The sequence below is a fragment of the Parasteatoda tepidariorum genome, chromosome 1, assembly GCF_982258835.1.
Source record: "Parasteatoda tepidariorum strain Cologne lab strain chromosome 1, Ptep-v5.0, whole genome shotgun sequence".
In the NCBI taxonomy this organism is placed as follows: Eukaryota; Metazoa; Arthropoda; class Arachnida; order Araneae; family Theridiidae; genus Parasteatoda; species Parasteatoda tepidariorum.
Genome location: NC_141755.1, coordinates 27028595 through 27047250, shown reverse-complemented (window position 1 = coordinate 27047250; position 18656 = coordinate 27028595). Strand labels below are relative to the sequence as shown.

General features: G+C 33.4%; 2 protein-coding genes across 5 annotated transcripts in view; one reads left to right on the top strand and one right to left on the bottom strand.

The window, feature by feature from the left end:
* The window catches only part of LOC107450274 (phosphatase and actin regulator 2), a 189959-nt gene that overhangs the window by 43483 nt on the left and 127820 nt on the right, over positions 1-18656 (top strand). The window lies entirely within an intron of this gene.
* The window catches only part of LOC107450275 (ectonucleotide pyrophosphatase/phosphodiesterase family member 3), a 57999-nt gene that overhangs the window by 27891 nt on the left and 11452 nt on the right, over positions 1-18656 (bottom strand). For 3 of the 4 annotated variants that reach the window (XM_043041575.3, XM_043041576.3, XM_087160516.1), the window contains exons 2-6: positions 14198-14312; positions 9732-9798; positions 7761-7935; positions 4697-4816; positions 251-360 (exon numbers count right to left, since the gene is read on the bottom strand). In XM_043041575.3, the coding sequence (XP_042897509.1) occupies positions 251-360; positions 4697-4816; positions 7761-7935; positions 9732-9798; positions 14198-14312 (587 nt within the window). Of the gene's footprint in view, positions 1-250; positions 361-4696; positions 4817-7760; positions 7936-9731; positions 9799-13239; positions 13496-14197; positions 14313-18656 lie in introns of those variants that run through there. The other variant, XM_043041579.2, reaches the window with a different exon arrangement.

Genomic DNA, 18656 nt, shown 5'->3' with positions numbered 1-18656 from the left:
ATCATCAGTAGTTTTATGACACCTTTACAAACATCAAAATTATTAAATTCTTTAATTTGTAACCAATAGTAACAACAATCGATTAGAGTCCGATTTCTATATTTTTTTTAAACTTTTTTGTTTTAAACAAGTTTTTTTTTCTGTTTTTTTAATAGAAACTTAAAACAATATCTACTGGATACGTTTTAAATAGGAATGGCTCGTACACCAATTTTGCAGGAATGCCATATGTGAAATGAAATATACTTACGCAACATATTTTCTACTGTAAGTGGGTAACACGTTATTAATTTTTACATCTGATCCTGGCCAGTAGAATGAGGCAGTTTTCTTACCTTGCTTTAGAGCAGTTACCCATATCTGCAAGATAGAGAAATTTAAAAAATCTATGAATTTTCTGAAAATTGTAAGCATTAATTTTGATGCTAGCTACCTTTGGCAACCAGCCAACACACACTAGAAGGTAGTATCATGAGAGAAATATATACACCCAAGAGCCATTACATTATGACAGTCATGTCAAAGATACGGCCCGAGGGCCACATCCGGCCCCCGGTTCGTATCAATACGGCCCGTGATCGCGATGTGTCACAGAAAAAAGAATCGTGTTTTTTAGAGCTTTTAGACTTCACTCGATTCCTCTACGGAAGTTTTAAAATGTGCACACTACATTTATAAGTAATTTCAAGGGCAGCGCGTGCCTAGACAAGCGAGAGAGATAGACAGCAACGCCATTTCTTAGCAACAGGCGGAATCTTCGACTGGAATATACTTAGCAGCACAACTACGGATGGCGCTCCTGACATGGCTGGCAAACATTCGGGAGTAGTAACTAATTTAAAACAGAAAGCATCAGGGAATTTTGTGGGATTTCCCTGTATAATTCATCAGGAATCATTGGCATCCAAACATTTAAAAATGGACCATGTCATGCAACCTATAATTAAAATAGTAAATTCTATAAGGAGCAGAGGACTAAATCACCGACAGTTCAGGCAGTTTTTACAAGATTTGGACGAAACTGTTTTTGATGTCCCTAATTTCACCGAAGTTCGTTGGCTCAGTCGAGGAGTAGTTTTAGAAAGATTTTTTCAATTACGTGACCCTATACAAGCTTTCATGTTAGAAAAGGTAACCCAATTGATTATGACAATGATTGGTGGATTGATTGTGCCTCTTTGGTAGACATGAATTAACACTTGGCTGATCTGAATGTAAAATCTGATTGTCACTCAAATGTATTCATGTATTCAAGCCTTTGAAACAAAGTTAAGGCTGTGGGAAAATCAGGTAAAAATCAAACTTTGGATCATTTCCCTCATTTAAAATCATTTGGCACAGTGAACCACAAAGAAATTGGATCAATATTCTCAACTTCTGCGAAATCTTATCACGGAATTCAACAATCGTTTTGAAGACTTACACAAAATGAATGAAACGGAATTCCCAATTTTCAACAATCCATTCGATTTTGAAGCTTCACAGACACCAGTTCATTTGCAAATGGAGTTGATAGATCTTCAATCGGACAGTATTTTGAAAGAAAAATTTGAAGGGATTAACGCTCTTACATTTTATGCACAATATTTCAAAAGTTTGGATAACTACCCAGAATTAAAAAAGCATGCAGAACGCATTCTGTGCATGTTTGGTAGCACCTATTTATGGGAGCAGATTTTTTCCGTCATGAAAATAAAAAGGAACAAACATCGCGCAAGACTTGCGAATGAACATCTCCAATCAATTCTTAAAATAATTATAACAAATACGAAACCGGACATCAATGAGCTTGTCAAAAACAAGAGAAGTCAGGTATCTGGATCCTCGAGCTCAAAATAATAACCATCTTTTATAACTTTGATATGATTTTTAACAATTCGCGATCGCAACGCTCGAGTACGCCGTCTAGCGGGAGCCTGTAAATATCAGACATTAATTTATCACGTTTTCATTTAGTTCCATCAAAGTCATTGACAGAATCAGACGCCATTTTTTAGCAGCAAATAGGAAACAAAATTTCCCTAAGGAAAAGGCCGAAGAACTTGAAAAAAATCTCCAGAATATTAGTAAATCTTTCAGGAACAGAACACGCCAAACATTTGAAGAAAAATTCCTCAATAATTTTTAATTTCTATTAACAACAAACTTGCAACTGATGACTTCCGATTTCGGATACTGTTACAGATGTGTGTATTAAGGTAAAATGAATTTCTTCTGTCTTCAATTCATTACGAATTAAAGTGAAGTCAACATTGCTTTCGTCATTCCTGTGAATAAATATGAATTCAGAACATACAGAATTGTAATAGTTATAGCATATTCTTCTTCGTTATAGAATAGTATATATTTCTGTATCCATATAATTCGGAAAACAACAATAAAAAATTATCCAAGTTACTTGAAATAGTGCCATTTGTGCTGATTCTTAATTAATTTTAATCGTTTTCTTGGTAAGTTTTTTTTAGTTTTGAAAGAATAAGTTCAACTAGAATTCAGATATTCTGTTTTTAGCTACATATTCAAATGCATATCAATTATAAAATTTTGCTGTGTAGTATGTTATCTAAAAGTAATGAAGGGATAAACTATGTATCTATTATTTGAGAATAAAGTTTTCAAACAAGGAACTTATCATTTTGGAATTCTCCGGGAATTATAAATCAGGTAAGTGCAATGATTTTTACAATAAAAAATTTGCTTGTAAATATTTTTTTTTCATTTGATGATGGTTCTCTACAGAATGGTTTTTTACGTCTGATTAAGAACTATAAGAATAATAAAAAAAGAAACAATATGAAAGTTTTTATTTCAATGTAAAGAATTCTTAAAATCGTTTTTTTATCCTAAGAATTCTTTATTTTCCGTTTTTTAGTTTATAATTTTTTGATAAAAATTGTTCTCAAAATACTTTTTTTGAAAAATTAAATGGTATAACATTATGTGTTTATGTATACTTCTTGTATATTCCAATGTTTGAAGTAATATGATTCAGAAAAGTATGGAATAAAAATTCGGTACTTACGTATTAACGCCACCGCCGCTACAGATTTGGCGGTTTTTAAGTGCCGCCAATCTACACTTAAAATTTTTGCGACAGTTCATAAAATAAAACACTTTATTTAAAATCAAAATAGTCAATCGGATTTCGGTGGAAGATGAGCCGATATAGAGTTTAGCATAGATTCAAAACAATCATATCGCCATATGAACTCTGATAAATAAGATTCCAAATGAAATAACATTTCCAAAACATACATTTACCAAGATAAAGTTTCATGTTGTGGGAATTGGTACATTTTCGTTTTTTCGGTAAAATATTTCCCTCCTGAAAAAATAAAATTGCATCTTGTTTTGTTTTTGGCAAATCCCAAAGACGAATTTTCGTAGCACTAAAAATGGCGACAAAAAAGAATTGTTTATTTGTTTTTGTTTCGTCAGCATTCTTTGTTTTACGTTTCTTAGTTTCTAAATAATGATTTTTATTGAAACTTGAAACTTTTTGATAAAAATTGTTGTCAAAAAACTTTGTTTACAAAATTAAATTTCATAAAATTATGAGGCTTATGTATACTTTTTGTTCATTTTAATTTTTGAAGTAATATGATTCTTAAAACTATAGAATGTAAAGTTTAAATGGGCCTTTCATGTTATATCATTAAATTTAGTAATACTATTTCTCGGGCATTAGGTTTTAACTCTTATAAGAATATACATATTTTTTTCAGTTAATGTACAAATATTTTTCCGATGTGTTTTGGATATTCCTTCTCTAATAAAAAGAGATACCATTTTGTTTTCGGTTGTACAAGAAAGAATATCAAGCATTTTTCTTTTTTAAATTTAATAAGCCACATTAAAGAAGGAACGTTGCAATGCTACACGCTACATTAACGACGTCTCCAGAGTAACTGAATGACGATTGATATAGAAATCGCAGGTATGCGTCTCATACAACAACGCCCCCTATAGTTCGTTGCGATCGCGAATCGTATATTATAAACTATGTAATTAGATAAAGAAAATTTTATAATAATTCAGTATATTTTTTTTATTTGCATCTGGCCCGCCTACATATTCTAAATTTAATATATGGCCCTCTGCAAAATTGAGTTTGACACCTCTGCATTATGACCACCCTGCTAATAACATGTAGAACCACCTTTAGCCCTCAAAACTGCTAGCACCCGCCGAAGGCATTGATTCCACAAGGTGCTGATAGGTAGTCTGAGGTATCTGGTACCAAGCGCTCACCAACTGGTCCTGCAATTCCCTCACATTGCGAGGGGGTAGCGTGGCAGCACGAATTTGGTTTTCCAAGTAGGAGCACAAATGCTCTATTGGATTAAGGTCAGGTGAATTTGGGGGCCAAGACATGACTTGAAAGTCACTGGAATGTTCCTTGAACCAATCCATGACGATTCGAGCCTTATGACATGGTGCATTATCCTGTTGCTACACACCATCCCCCGCAGGAAAAACTGTTGCCATGAATGGGAGAACCTGGTCTGCAACTATGTTCAAGTAGCTTACAGATGTCAGAGATTGTTCCATGAGGATTATGGGTCCTAATGTGCCCCATGAAAACATTGTTCCTGGGCGAGAAACCATGAAAACCTGGGCGAGCCCATTGTTATAGATGGAGGGTGGTCATAATGTAACGGCTCTTCAGTGTATATATATATATATATGAACTTACCGGATCTTTCAGGTACCAGAAGGGATTCAAAGCCTCTGGGATATTCATTTTAAATATTTTTCGGGTCTTTGGATCGTACATATTGTTATCCACAATGCCGTGAGATTCAGGATTTAACCCCTATTAGGAAATAATTAAAAAATATTTTACTTAAAACATTCAAAATGATGGTTTAAATAATAGCACGTACTGCGGGTTTCTAAATAACTGACTTGTGTAAATTTTTTAGATTGCTTGATAAAATGATTTTGGAAAACTATGCCTATTAGTAGTTATTATATTTAAGAGAGCAAATAGCAAAAATATTTACAAACTCTAACAAGTTGAGGGCAAATGGGGAGATCAGCAAAAGCAAATAAGGGATTAAACTTATCAAAAACCAGTTTATTTGTCTAGAGGAACTAGGATGAAATTGTTTACTTTAATAATTTGTGACTGATAAAATACATAGTTTTTAAAATTTATTATTTTAGTATGTTTCTAAAGAAAAATTTTCTAAAATCTGTAATTCCGAAACATCCTGCATGCATATTTCTAACTTAACTATCACATTAGTTACAATAATTATATGTAATTCCATCTTAACATTTATTCATCGCAACATTGATAATAGAAAACAAGTTTTTTAAATTGAATTTTTTTTAAAAAATATTTTACAAGTTTCTCGATAAATTAAATAAAAAAAATATATATATTTATTGAAAAAAATTTTGAAGCTATGTTTTAAATTAAATTTAAAAAAATACTCAAATCAATTTAAAATTCAATAAAATGATTCTTGCTTAAAGTTAATTAATTTAATTTATTAAAAAAAATTCCACAGTGAAGTCAATATTTATCAATCAGATACAATATATATATATATATGCCTTGATGTATATATATATATATATATATATATATATATATATATATATATATATATATATATTGATGAGTGCTGTTTACTTGCAGCTTAAGCGCAATAAATGATACTTATTGTTTTTCTTAACTTTCTTAGTGTTTTCTTGTATTTATTTATTATATATATATATAAGACTCAAGGCGAACCAGTCACAGGCTGCATGTTGTAAGAACCTCGGGTTTCAAAAACTGTGGTGGAAACAGTTCAGAGAAGATAGGAACAGTGGTCCCACGAATTAGTCAAAGCCGCAAAATAGGGCAACACCAGCGACTCAAGACCATTATTTGAGATTTTAGCAAAAAGATATAAGTCCATGACAACAAAACAACTGTTTCACAAAGTGTATAATGCAAAAGGAACATCCATTTTGCTGACAACAGTCACCATGAGACTTGATGCAGGTGGCCTGTAAGCCAGGCGCCATTCCTTTGATTGTGAACCACAAAAACGACGGCCTAGCATGGTGCAGAGAACACCTGTCTTGGAAAGAGGATGATTGTGACGAATTCTCTTCAGAGAAAAGGCACGATTCAGTCTGAATAAGCGATTCGAAACGTGTTCTTATCTAGAGAGAACCGGGGAATAGATCACATTGCGTGAAAAGACCATTATGATGGTCTGGGCAAGCATCGAGGCATAGAGATGGTCTGGGCAAGGCATACTGACCGTCATGTGTTCAATGGAAGTACTTTAATAAGTCAGCGGAACAGGAACGAGATCCTTGCTTGCACCCTAGGTGAGACCTTCCCGCTGACCAAATTTCATCTTTATGGACGATAACGCCCGTCCACACAGGTTTCAGTTGGTAGATGAATATTGCCAATCTCCGTTATGTTCTCCGATTAGAGTGGCCTGCGATGTCCCATAACCTTAATCCCATCTGACACGCAGAGGACGCATTTAGACGCTTAATTGCAACTCAAAGTCCAGCTCCAACGACTATAGATGAGTTCAGGGATGCCTTGATGCAACATTGGGTGAGGTTGTCACACAGATTGATAACGACCCTGCTTAGCAGTACGAAACGCCAATTCGAGAGTTATGGACATACATTATACGAATAAAATAAATGGCGAACCTTGTATTTAAAAATTGACTGTTAGTTTAGGTATGAAAACTTCAGTTAATTTTAAATTTAAATAACATTTAATTTATTGATGGCCGAATATTAATATCTAAAGTAGTAAAGGCATCATAATTAAATCATTAACATAAATATTTTCATCTGGATTCCTATCAGTATTTAAAAACCATACTTTTGCCTTTTTGTGTCAAACTTAGTCAGTGATATTTGTTATCTGAATTGTTCTTTGTAATTTGCACAACGCAATGCTAAAATATAAAGGTCATATATCTCAGGAAGATGAAAAATTAAATTTTTTGAAAACAGTGAAATCTCCTTCAGGCCACGAGTATCGCTGTGCGAAGCGTATTCTGCTAATTATTCCGACTGATATTTTAATAATACGAGTCGCTGATGGTCACAAGAATAATATCTCGCTCCGTTTGCTTCCATGGTGTCATGTCTGTTTATTTGTGTCCGTTGCATCGCATCTGCGTCTCATCTCGCCACTTTACACGATCAGTTTAAATGTTTGCTGAGGAGTATAGCTGAAAATAATTACCCTAATTCGTTGAAATTTCGAAAAGAAAAATGGAAAACTTATGAGTCAAACAGCAATGAACAAGAAAGCTTTTACGAGGCTCACAATAATTTTCTCATAAATCATTTTTGTATTACTTTTATAACAATTCAATAGTTTTGTTTCTCCCTGTGAAATATCTTTTCAAATACATATGGATATCCTTCGCAAGTAGCCAATAAGCGTCACCCGAATACGGGTCCAATTAGAAACTTTGCTGTCACCCTAATATGGGTGACGATGCCTGATCAGAAACTTTGATGTCACCCGAATATGGGTGACGATGCCTGATCAGAAACTTTGCTGTCACCCGAATATCCGAATATAGGTGACGATGTCTGATCAGAAACTTGGCTGTCACCCGAATATGTGTGACGATGCCTGATCAGAAACTTTGCTGTCACCTGAATATGGGTGACGATGCCCGATCAGAAACTTTGATGTCACCCGAATATGGGTGACGCGGCAGTCAACGTGGTAAAGAGAATTAAAAAAGTAAGAGACTATTGTAACTTACGGTAACGATACTGTAGTGGTTGGGAAATGTTTTCGAAGGAAAAACTGGATACATAAAATCTGCACTTGAGCCGCACTGAGCTATTTTGTTGAGAGTGGGAGATATACCCCTCTTTAAATAATCAGGGCGGAATCCATCCAAAGATATCAAGAGTAGAGGTGGAGTGCCTTGAAAACTAAAAGAATGAAAATTATTATGAATATGCTGTTAATGAGTTAGCAGCGCAGACAAAGAACAACATTAGTCCAATAATTTACAAAACCAAACTAATTCTGGTTCTCTAAGGGTAGCATTTCTCAACAAGAGTAGGATCTGTAAAGCTTTTAGCATTTTTACAAACTTTGTCCTTTTTGTATTTTTTTAAGCTTAAATGCGTATTTCAGAGATTCACAAGATGTAAAAAAGTGATGGAGAGCTGAAGAGCAATTGAGTCTAGTCCAGTCTCGTAGGTTGGACCTCCATTGTTGCTTTATAAAAATTCTTTAATTCGAACCACCAATCTTCAAGATTTGATTGAATCTAATTCTAATATAACAAGTTGACGTTAGTTTGTTTAAAATGGAATTAAAAAAAATTAAAAAGATATTCCATGTCATTATTTTTCATAGCAGTGGGTTTGCAAATAAGAATGCACAAAATTCGTTTCTAATGAAATCTATTAATCTTTTACGGACACATTTGTACTGCAGAGAGCGCTAAAAAAACAAAGAAAAAACGAACCATCCAAAATAACTTTTGATCTAATAATCGGATCATCATGTTCTAGGACTCATTCGTAATTTTTCGAGAGGGTGACCTCATATATTCTAACTATTTAGTACAGACGATATTTCAAGTTACGAAATCAGACACAAAAACGTACTCTAAATAAACATACATTTTTTTAGCGGATTCAGATATCCCCCGTTAATATACGGGGTCGCAGCAATCTGAAAAATATGGTCCCCATAGTTGGGTCAGGAGAGCTATCCAAAGTTGAATTACTTATTGTTAATTTTTCTTCTTGAGCATTTCGCCATGTATCAAGAACTTTTAAAGCGAATTGAAAAATTTTGCACGCAATTATAAAATTCGTTTATCCAAAGATATTTGCATGCAAAAAATAAATTTTAGTAAATATTAAGTTTTTTTTTTATTATTTTATTTAGTAATATTTGAAAAAATGTTAAATTGTAAGGTATATAATTTCTTACCCCATTTTAAAGTACGTAATTTTACATGAAAAAATACAACATTCTATCGAAAACGGTTAAATAGTTCCTGAGTTTTAAATATACGACCCTTTAAAAAATTCGATTTCTCATGAACTATTCAACCGATTTCGCTCAAATGTTGTATTTGGCCATGCAAAATTACTTGCTGTAAAATGATGTAAGAAACTGTATACCTTACAATTCAAAATGTTTTCTACTGCTATTTGATAAAATAATAAATATTTTCTGGAATTCATATTTTGCAGGGAATTATCTTAGGATAAACGAATTTTAAAATTGTGAGCAAAAACTTTTCAATTCACATATAAAGTTCCCGAGATAAAGCTAAATACGCAAAAAGTAAAATTAACATTAAGGGCTCCAAACTTTGGATCACTCTCCTGATCAAACTGTGCGGACCATGTTTCCCAGATTACGGCTACCCCGTATATTTGAGGAGTCAGAAATCCGAATACATAGGGAAAAAAGTATGTTTATTCAGAGAAAGTACGTTTTGGGCCTGATTTTGTTATCAAAAAATCGCCTGCACTAATTAATTAGCAAATTTGAGGTCACCCTCCCAAACCATTAAGATTGAGTGATTAAGATTCGAACATCATACCCAAAAATATTCAAACTTTACATATAAGTCACTGTACATATAAGGTCCCAATCACTTGTCTTGCAACAGATAACAACACACATTCATTTTTTTCACTCGAAAATAAATTTAAAATTGAAATAAGTCATTCAATTTAAATAGTTTGTATAATTTTACCTCGACGGGCATTTTCCTTGCTGCCTTGGACATCCTCCAGCAGGTGCTAATTGCGATGGAGAATTTTCTAGAAGGAAAAAAAAGTCACGTTTTTATTTTGAAAATAACAGTTAAAAACCCATTGTTTTGCATGTCAGGAGTTCAAAAATGGTCTACGATTTGAAAAATCAATAAAAACAAATTGAAAAATATAGAATTGTACGATTTGCTGCGTTTTGCTAAAGGAAATGGATATTTTTTTTCCTCACTCATTTTACAGGTTACTCATATCCACCTCCAAGTTTTTTTTTCTCAAGGCATTCAGCAACTCCAAATTTACATAACAGCACTTTCCATCTCCTTTAGATTTTTGTTGCATATTCAATTAGAATTATTTTATAAAATAAACATAGAGGTTACCTCATTGATCAAAATTTACCATAGTCATAATTTCTCAGCTATACCAGTTTTTGCTTTATCGAATGAATAATAGAATTCCCAAAACTGCCGTTAATGAACAGCTAAATAATGGGGAAATTTATCTCAGTAATTAAAGTGTCCTTCCTTTACAGCGCAGAAATAAGCATGTTTTAAATAGAGCAATGACCAACAACTATTACATTAAAAATAATTAATAAACCAGCGTGGCTTCATGTAGCATTCGTAATATTTACTCGTGATTTCACCTTGATTGGCTAACGTCAGGAAAATTATCAACATTGGTATATTTACCGTACATACAAGGCGACTCTAGATAATTATTAAAAACGAGTAAGGAGATGAATTTGGTTTTATTAGAGCTGTAAGTTACCAAATTTCACAAAAGCTGCGAATCATTATCCTGCTATTATCGTTTCTAAAAAAATTAAAAACAAAATCATCCACATCGCGGATTTATATAATTTTATCCTAGATTATTGACTCCTAGATCTACATCTAGAATCCGAACATTCTTACCTTCAAACTTTCTTGAAACCAATTTTTACAGAAACGATCATTTTCGACAATGCTGGAATTATTTCCACCCCAGACACGTCTGCTCATCTTGATACCCTGGAATCTTATTTTATTCATTTGAATGCTGATTCCCTTGTTAACGAAATTAGTTCCCCCACACCAGGGCTAAAGAGAATAGAAGGGCTGGTTCACTCCTTTGAAGTATCTCTTGCCGCGCCGATCCTCCGACGTCACTCTAGTGACGTGACTTTGGCGCAAAGCTCGCACTTTTACTTCAAGAACGGAGCGTTTGGCCTTACTAGCTCTAACTAATATTGGATCATTTCTTTTTGCATTCCTTTTGCATTTGTTATTTTCTATAATGACTTTCCTCAGTTTTTTCAGTGAATTTACAAGAATTTAAAACTATTGCGCGATTGCAACTTGCAAAAATTCTGATATAAAAACAAAAGGAAAAAGTATAATTTTTCGCGTGTTCCCTAAAGTAAATGAACAACTATGTAAAGAATGGATTCCGAAATGACACAGTTAATATAAAACCGCAATACGTTTATTCTGTCGTAAAGAACTTTTATAAAAATTCATTATCTAAATAGAAACCGCCTCGCTACTTCATAAAGAAAGGCAGGTGAAAAGAATTAAAAAATAGATAAAGTCAAAGAAAATTAAAATGTAAGTAAAAAGTATAAATAAAATATATAGTATATAGTTGAAATTCTCCTAATTTCATAACATATTTTTTAATGTAGTTATTCTAAATATTTATGATTTTTTTTAAAAATTATATTCTCTTCAATTTAAATACTATAAATTATATCATCGTAAATTTAAATGTCTATTAACAATTGTAAAATTTCTGATGTCATTATGAACCTAAATTATTATTTTGTTTCAGTAATTAGCGTTTAAGGTTGATGTTTCCTAATGATTAAGTATGAACAAATTGCTATTAACGACTAATTTTAAAATCAGGGATTCTAAAATTAACTTAACTTATCTTTATAAAAGAATATGTAGATAAAAAAAAGTGTCGATATATGCCCTCATTTTTCTTAATAGTTAAAGTTAAAACTGAACTTTTTAAAATAAAGTATTTATCGTGTCATTTTCACCCACTAGCAAAACATTTTTATAAGTTTAAAACGGTATTTTTTTAATATAATAACCAAGAAAGTTTTTTTTGAACTATGTTTATGAACGGAAATAATGTGTTAATTACGTAAAGTTTGAAGGCTAATAACCAGAAAAAGTCTAACTTATTTTTACAAGAGAAAGATGCAAAGTTATCATATCTTTGCTTGCGGTCTCCGAGATCTGTAGATACAGTGACGTCATGAGGAGGGAAATCGTAGCTTCAGCTCTAAGAGCGGAGTGAACTAGCCCTTGTATTCTCTTTAGCCCTGCCCCACACTACCTCTCCATAACGTGTAGAAATACATTTTACACTGATTTACCTCTCGGCCATTGTGTTTTTTCTTGTTCCGTTTTTCATCTATATTTTCTCTCTCGGCTTCTGTGGTTTTTCTTTCTTACCTTTATTTGTCCATTTTTCGTTAACATTGTTGTTGTTCTTGTTCATTTACGTCACACTAGAGCTGCACAATGGGCTATTGGCGACGGTCTGGGAAACATCTCTGAGGATGATCCGAAGACATGCCATCACAATTTTGATCCTCTGCAGAGGGGATGGCACCCCCGCTTCGGTAGCCCGACGACCTGCACGCGAAGTCGAGCACTTTGCGGTAGAACAGTTTAACAAGGACCAATACCGCACAGCCTCGGTCCCTACGCAGGCTGATACAAGTGGTCACCCACCCGCACACTGACCGTAGCCAGTGATGCTTGACTTCGGTGATCTGCTGGGAACCGTGTCTTAACGATCAGTCCACTGCGGGACTTTTCGTTAACAACTTCATGGTTTTTTTTTCCAAATCATTTTTGTCTAACTGTATTTGCGACTGTCAAGTCTTGAAAATGGGCGCCAATTTTTGGTGCGCTTTAAACATGTCAACTGTCTTTCAATTTTGTATATTTTTGAAACGTACGAAAATTTCTATCAGGTAATATCTTCCCGTTTCAGTTTCTTGGGATTATTTGTTTAAATGAACAAGTAGTTTGAGGAACTTTGGAAAAAGCTAATGCTGACCTCGATGCGTACACCAAATTTCGTGATGATCTGTTAAAACATCATGGATTAGTATAAATTCAAGATTACATCTCCCACTTAAAAATAAATCCTATTCTTTAAAATCCTATTTTTTTTAAAAAAATGAAGATCGTATTTAAAATTATTAGTAAACTTTATTGACCTACACTTTATTACAATTTTTTTAAAGAGTATATTACGTGTAGATACTTCACTGTTTAAATAATACTAGTACATATTTGTATAAACGCATCAAAATGTTGATATAATATTCGATTTTTAACTATATCAAATTTAATGTACTTAATGAAAAATTACTAATCTCCTGTTGCTGCTGTTTTCAGCCGCCATCATTATAAATAAATGAAAAATCAGTAATTAAAAACTGTTATAATGATGGCGAAAAAGAAAAAAGTTAGAACTTACTTCTTCTAGGTGCACTGAATCTTGAACCACCATTAACACAACAAACAAACAAAGCAAACAACAAAAAATACATATTTTTTCAACCTTCTACTAAAACAAACCCGTTGCTTCAGCAATCAATCCTTTTGTTAACTGCGGATGAACGTGTTAGTTTTTAAAAAGTAAAAGAAACAATTCACGTGTCAGAGTTAATCTGTTGAAGAATGAAATAAAGAAAAAAAAAAGTTGCTGCCTTGTTTTAGATAAAGTCATTAGTGAAAAATTCCAGTCCAAGTTTTTGTCTGACCGGAAGTTGTGAGTCACGTTATGTGCGAACAATGAAGGATACACACAATACTTGTTCTTGAAAAAATTAAAATAAATAGCTTTTAGTTATTAATAGTTTTTCGATTTTTATAAGCCAACGTTTGAATGAAATTTGTTTGAATTCAAGGAACCAGAAATATTGTAATTAATCTTTAAGAAATGAATTAAATTAGGTACAATATTACGAAGGCCAAGAAAAAAAATAATGGAAGAGAGCATTTGCAAGGAGATTTTAGGGAATTTTGGAAAATCGGTTTTAATATTTAAGTATAAGAACGTCTTTTACACATGAAAAATCCTCCTTATTTATTGACTTAGCAGAACAATGTTTTTCAATTACAGTAATTCATTATTTGTTCTTAAACTAGAACAGTTTAGTTACATTTCTATAGAACAGTTGGAATTAATTTTTACTAATTCCTTATTAAATACAATATTTCAAATACAAGAAAAACTTAGTGGAAGAGCATGCTATAGGAGATTTTAGTGAATTTGGGAAAATCAATTTCATTGATGGACTTGGAAGTAAAATAATGCTCAACTCTGTACAATCGTCTATAATTAGTTCTCAAAATAGGATACTTAGGTGATGTTTCTTAACATGTTCTTCCACTTATCTTTGCAATTACGATTACATAAATCATATCAATACCTATAAGGTCAGAATTTGAAGAAACGATGATTTCTTCAGGTTCTTTTGGATCAATGAAACCATGAGATTTGCCTAGAAAATAGACGCCAACAAGCAGAGCGATTGATTGGAAGAGCTGGAAAAGAATGTAAGAATAAATTTTGAGAAGCTATATACGGTTAATTACGCCCTCTCTCAGTAACAGGGGCCTTCAGCAAGGCAGTCTTCTAATGTCGTCTTAGTAATGTTATCAAAAAGAGTTTAGGAGTAAAAATCTTCGTATTTTTTTAAAAAAATCTAATATTTAATATCTTAGTATCGATCCTCATTAAACTGTTATTCTACCGTTAAGTGCTCGACTAAAATTACTTTTTTTACAAAAGAAAAAAAAACGAATTTCGCAGAACATTTTTTTTTTTAAAAAAAGGTCATTTTTAATAAAAGGTGTAATAAAGAATGCAGATATAATGTACTGAGTACTAACAATTACTGAGTTTGAATGCAATTTTAAGGGCTGCTGCATACATTTATTAAAATCACGCGAACAATTAAAATAAAACTTTTGAATTTCGTATATAAACTTTGATAATCATTGTAAATGTTGTAGAGTCCCGCAGTGGACTGATCGTTAAGACACGGTTCCCAGCAGATCACCGAAGTCAAGCATCACTGGCTGCGGTCAGTGTGCGGGTGGGTGACCCACTTGGATCAGTCTGCGTAGGGACCGAGGGTGTGCGGTATTGGTCCTCGTTAAACTGTGCTACCGTAAAGTGCTCGACTTCACGTGCAGGTCGTTGGGCTACCGAAGCAAGGTGCCATCCCCTCTGCAGAGGATCAAAATTGTGATGGTATGTCTTCGGATCATCCTCAGGGATGCTTCCCAGACCGTCGCCAGTAGCCCATTGTGCAGCTCTAGTGCGACGTAAAATGAAACTACAACTACATAAATGTTGTAGAAAATTTCTAGGGATGGGCAAACTACGGCCCGCCGGAAGGTTTTATCCGGCCACGGAAAGAATTTTAACTTGCCAATCCGTGGCGAATATAGACAATATACATTATACATCAATTTTCTACTATTATCCACTGTCTACTTTGTTTGAATCTATTTTTTTTTTCTTTTTTAACAGTACTGATGACCTTTTTACTTTCTCTATTTTTGTTCTAAAAAACATAAATTGATGGAAATAGCTTCAGAAAGCTTCAATTGGTGAAATGTTGAAAGCAGAAGTTTTTTATAGAATAGCCGTAGATTAGAGCCAACGCGCGTTTGTTTTTCTCGATGAGCTAGCTGACATACGGAATCTAATACAGGTAAATTGTATTTCACATGTGGCAGACTGCCATTTTAAGCTCCAACGACCGGTGCGAATTATTGCGTATGGAAAGATTACGCACATATAACGTTATTGTAGATAATGGTGAAATTATTAAATGTATGGAATAGCTAGTGCTTGTTTGAGATATTTGTAAAAAATTTTAAACCCCAAAATGGCTACTAAAAAACTCAAAGTTGATTCAGAGTACAGTGCGTTCAATGATGAATGGACTTGGAAATATTTTTTTACAGTTGTTAAAGATAAGCCAGTATGTATTATCTGCAATGAGGCTGTAGCAGTTTTTAAAGAATACAACATTAACCGACATTTTACAACCAAGCACAAGAATGCCAACTACGAAACAATGTCTGAATGTGAAAGAAGACAAAATGCAGAAAGTTTTTTTAAAGAATGATCAGGCCGACAAAAAATTTTTTAAGAAGATAAACAGTGTTCAAGGAGCAGCTACGCATGCAAGTTACATTGCAGCATACAATATTGCTAAAAATAATAAATCTCTTGGTGATGTGGAGTTTGTTAAACAATGTATGCTCCAAGTTTCTGATGTTTTATATACAGACATGAAAAATAATTTTGAGGCTGTAACCTTATCACGAAAAATGGTGACTTCTAGAATCAAAGCCATCGATAAAAATTTAACATCACAAAATTTGACATCAATTTGACATGAAAAAGTAATCGATAACAATTTAAGAGTTATGAAGATGGCTTGAAAAACATCTGTTATTTCTCTTAACATGAGACACAAAACACATATTAACGCAGCGGACTGTTATTTTATTTGCACATTGAATTCACACACTTGCCTCTTTCGAGGTTGGTAATACACACACTAGTTCTCGTTTTTTACACAGAGGGCGTTGCTCGCATACAAAACTGAACATATCGCCCCACATTGCACTGGTTCAACCAGGCAATCATTGTTATATTCAATAATATAAATCACTAAATACAATTAACATTGTAATATAAAAGACATTGAGATATAAAACTAAAGCTAATTTTTCATTTACACAATTACTCTATGGGAAGAATACAAATGTCACGAATATTTCTTTGAAGTAGTTTGCCATTAGGTAAACTTAACTTCACTACTCTTATTTTTCTGTCATGGCCAGGCATCACCTCAACAATCCGTCCTACTAACCATTGTGTAGATGGTAAATTCTCCTCCTTAATCAAGCACAGGGTTCCTATTTCTACATTATTCTTTTCAAATTTCCATTTATTACGTTCCTGTAAATTATTAAGGTAGTCTCTTTTCCACAACTTCCATATTCTCTGACTATACTTATTAATCTTTTGCTAGTTAGAAAGCCTATTCTCAGTTATATCTATTAGTTGGGGTTCAGCGAGTGAGGTGATGGGTCTACCTATCAAGAAATGACCAGGTGATAGAGTTTCAAATTCATCAAACTCCGGTGAAAGTGGAGTGAGAGGTCTGGAGTTCAAAACACCTTCGATTTCAGTCAAAATTGTTAAGAATTCTTCCAAAGTTAAATTTTGATTACCGATTACTCTTTTTAGGTGGAACTTAAACGACTTCACACCAGCCTCCCAAATTCCCCCAAAGTTTGGTGACCTTGGTGGGATAAATTTCCAATCAATCCCTTCATTAGTAAAATAACTGGCTAACGTCTCATCTGGGCAATTTATCATTTTCCTTAACTTTTTAATTTCAATGTTAGCACCGATAAATGTTTTTGCATTATCGGTCATGATTTTTGAACACTTGCCCCGTCTCCCAAAAAAACGTTTTAGACTGGCAATGAACGATTGAGACGTTAAATCAGTTACAAAATCTAAGTGTATTGCCTTGGTACACAAGCAAATATAAACAGCAACATAAACCTTATTTGTGACCCCTTTTCTCTGGTTTTTGAACTTAATAGAAAATGGGCCACAAAAGTCAATTCCCGTGATGTTAAATGGATAATTAGGTCTTGTACGCTCCTTTGGTAGATCAGCCATTATTTGATTACTCATAACAGGTTTGTTTTTAAAACATGTGATACAACTATGTACAATTTTCCTACAATTATTTCTACCGTTAAGAGGCCAGAACTTTTGTCGAACTTGATATAATAATGTTTGTGGTCCCAAGTGCAAATATTTTAAATGACAATATCTCAAAATCATGGTGGTTAAAGAATTCTTACCCGGTAAAATGATGGGGAACTTAGAATTAACAGGCAAGTCAGACAGAGATAATCTACCACCAACTCTCATCAGCTTATTTTCATCTAGAAAAACACACAAGGAAGACAACTTACTGTTCCTCGGAATAGGCTTACCCTTTTCCAAGCTTTTGATTTCCTCTGGGAACTCACTTCGTTGTAAACATTTTATCAACCAAATTTCAGCTGCATTTACTTCACTTACTAACAAGGGACCAATTTTTCTTGCATCTGGATTTTTACAATTGTAAATGAATCTGAAAAGAAAACTAACAACACGTAAAATAGTTATATAGTTATTGCTTAAATCAAGTAAATCATTTATAAAATTATTAGTATGGATATTAAGCACAGACGGAAAGTCCTCAAAGTCTCCAGTGGTGGAGTTTCTCAGTTCTGAATAGTACTCATTGTGTTTCTCACTACAATTTATAGTTCGATTTGGATAGTCATTTTCGGCAAGAAACATCGGACCATGAAACCATAAGTTGTTATGCGGAAGTTTATCAGGATCAACACCTCGTGAAACTAAGTCTGCAGGATTTTCATCAGTTGGTACATGTCTCCATCGCTGATTAGGAAATAGTTCTTGTATTGTGGCCACTCTGTTTTGAACAAAGGTTTTTAAATCTATGGGTTCTTTTTGAAGCCACGCTAGAACTATCATAGAGTCTGTCCAAAGGTATATTTCAACAGTTTCTAACTTTAACGCAGCAACAACTCGTTTCACAAGTTTTGACAGAAGAACAGCAGCACATAACTCAAGTCTTGGAATAGTCAGACTTTTTATAGGCGCAACTCTTGATTTGCTCGTTATCAAACTAACCAAAGTCTCATTCATTGAATTTTTCGATTTACAGTAGACTGCTGCACCATAACATTGCTGAGATGCATCAGCGAAGCCATGGATTTCTACACTTTTTGGAATAGTGATGAAGATGCGTCTTGGAATCTCTATATTGT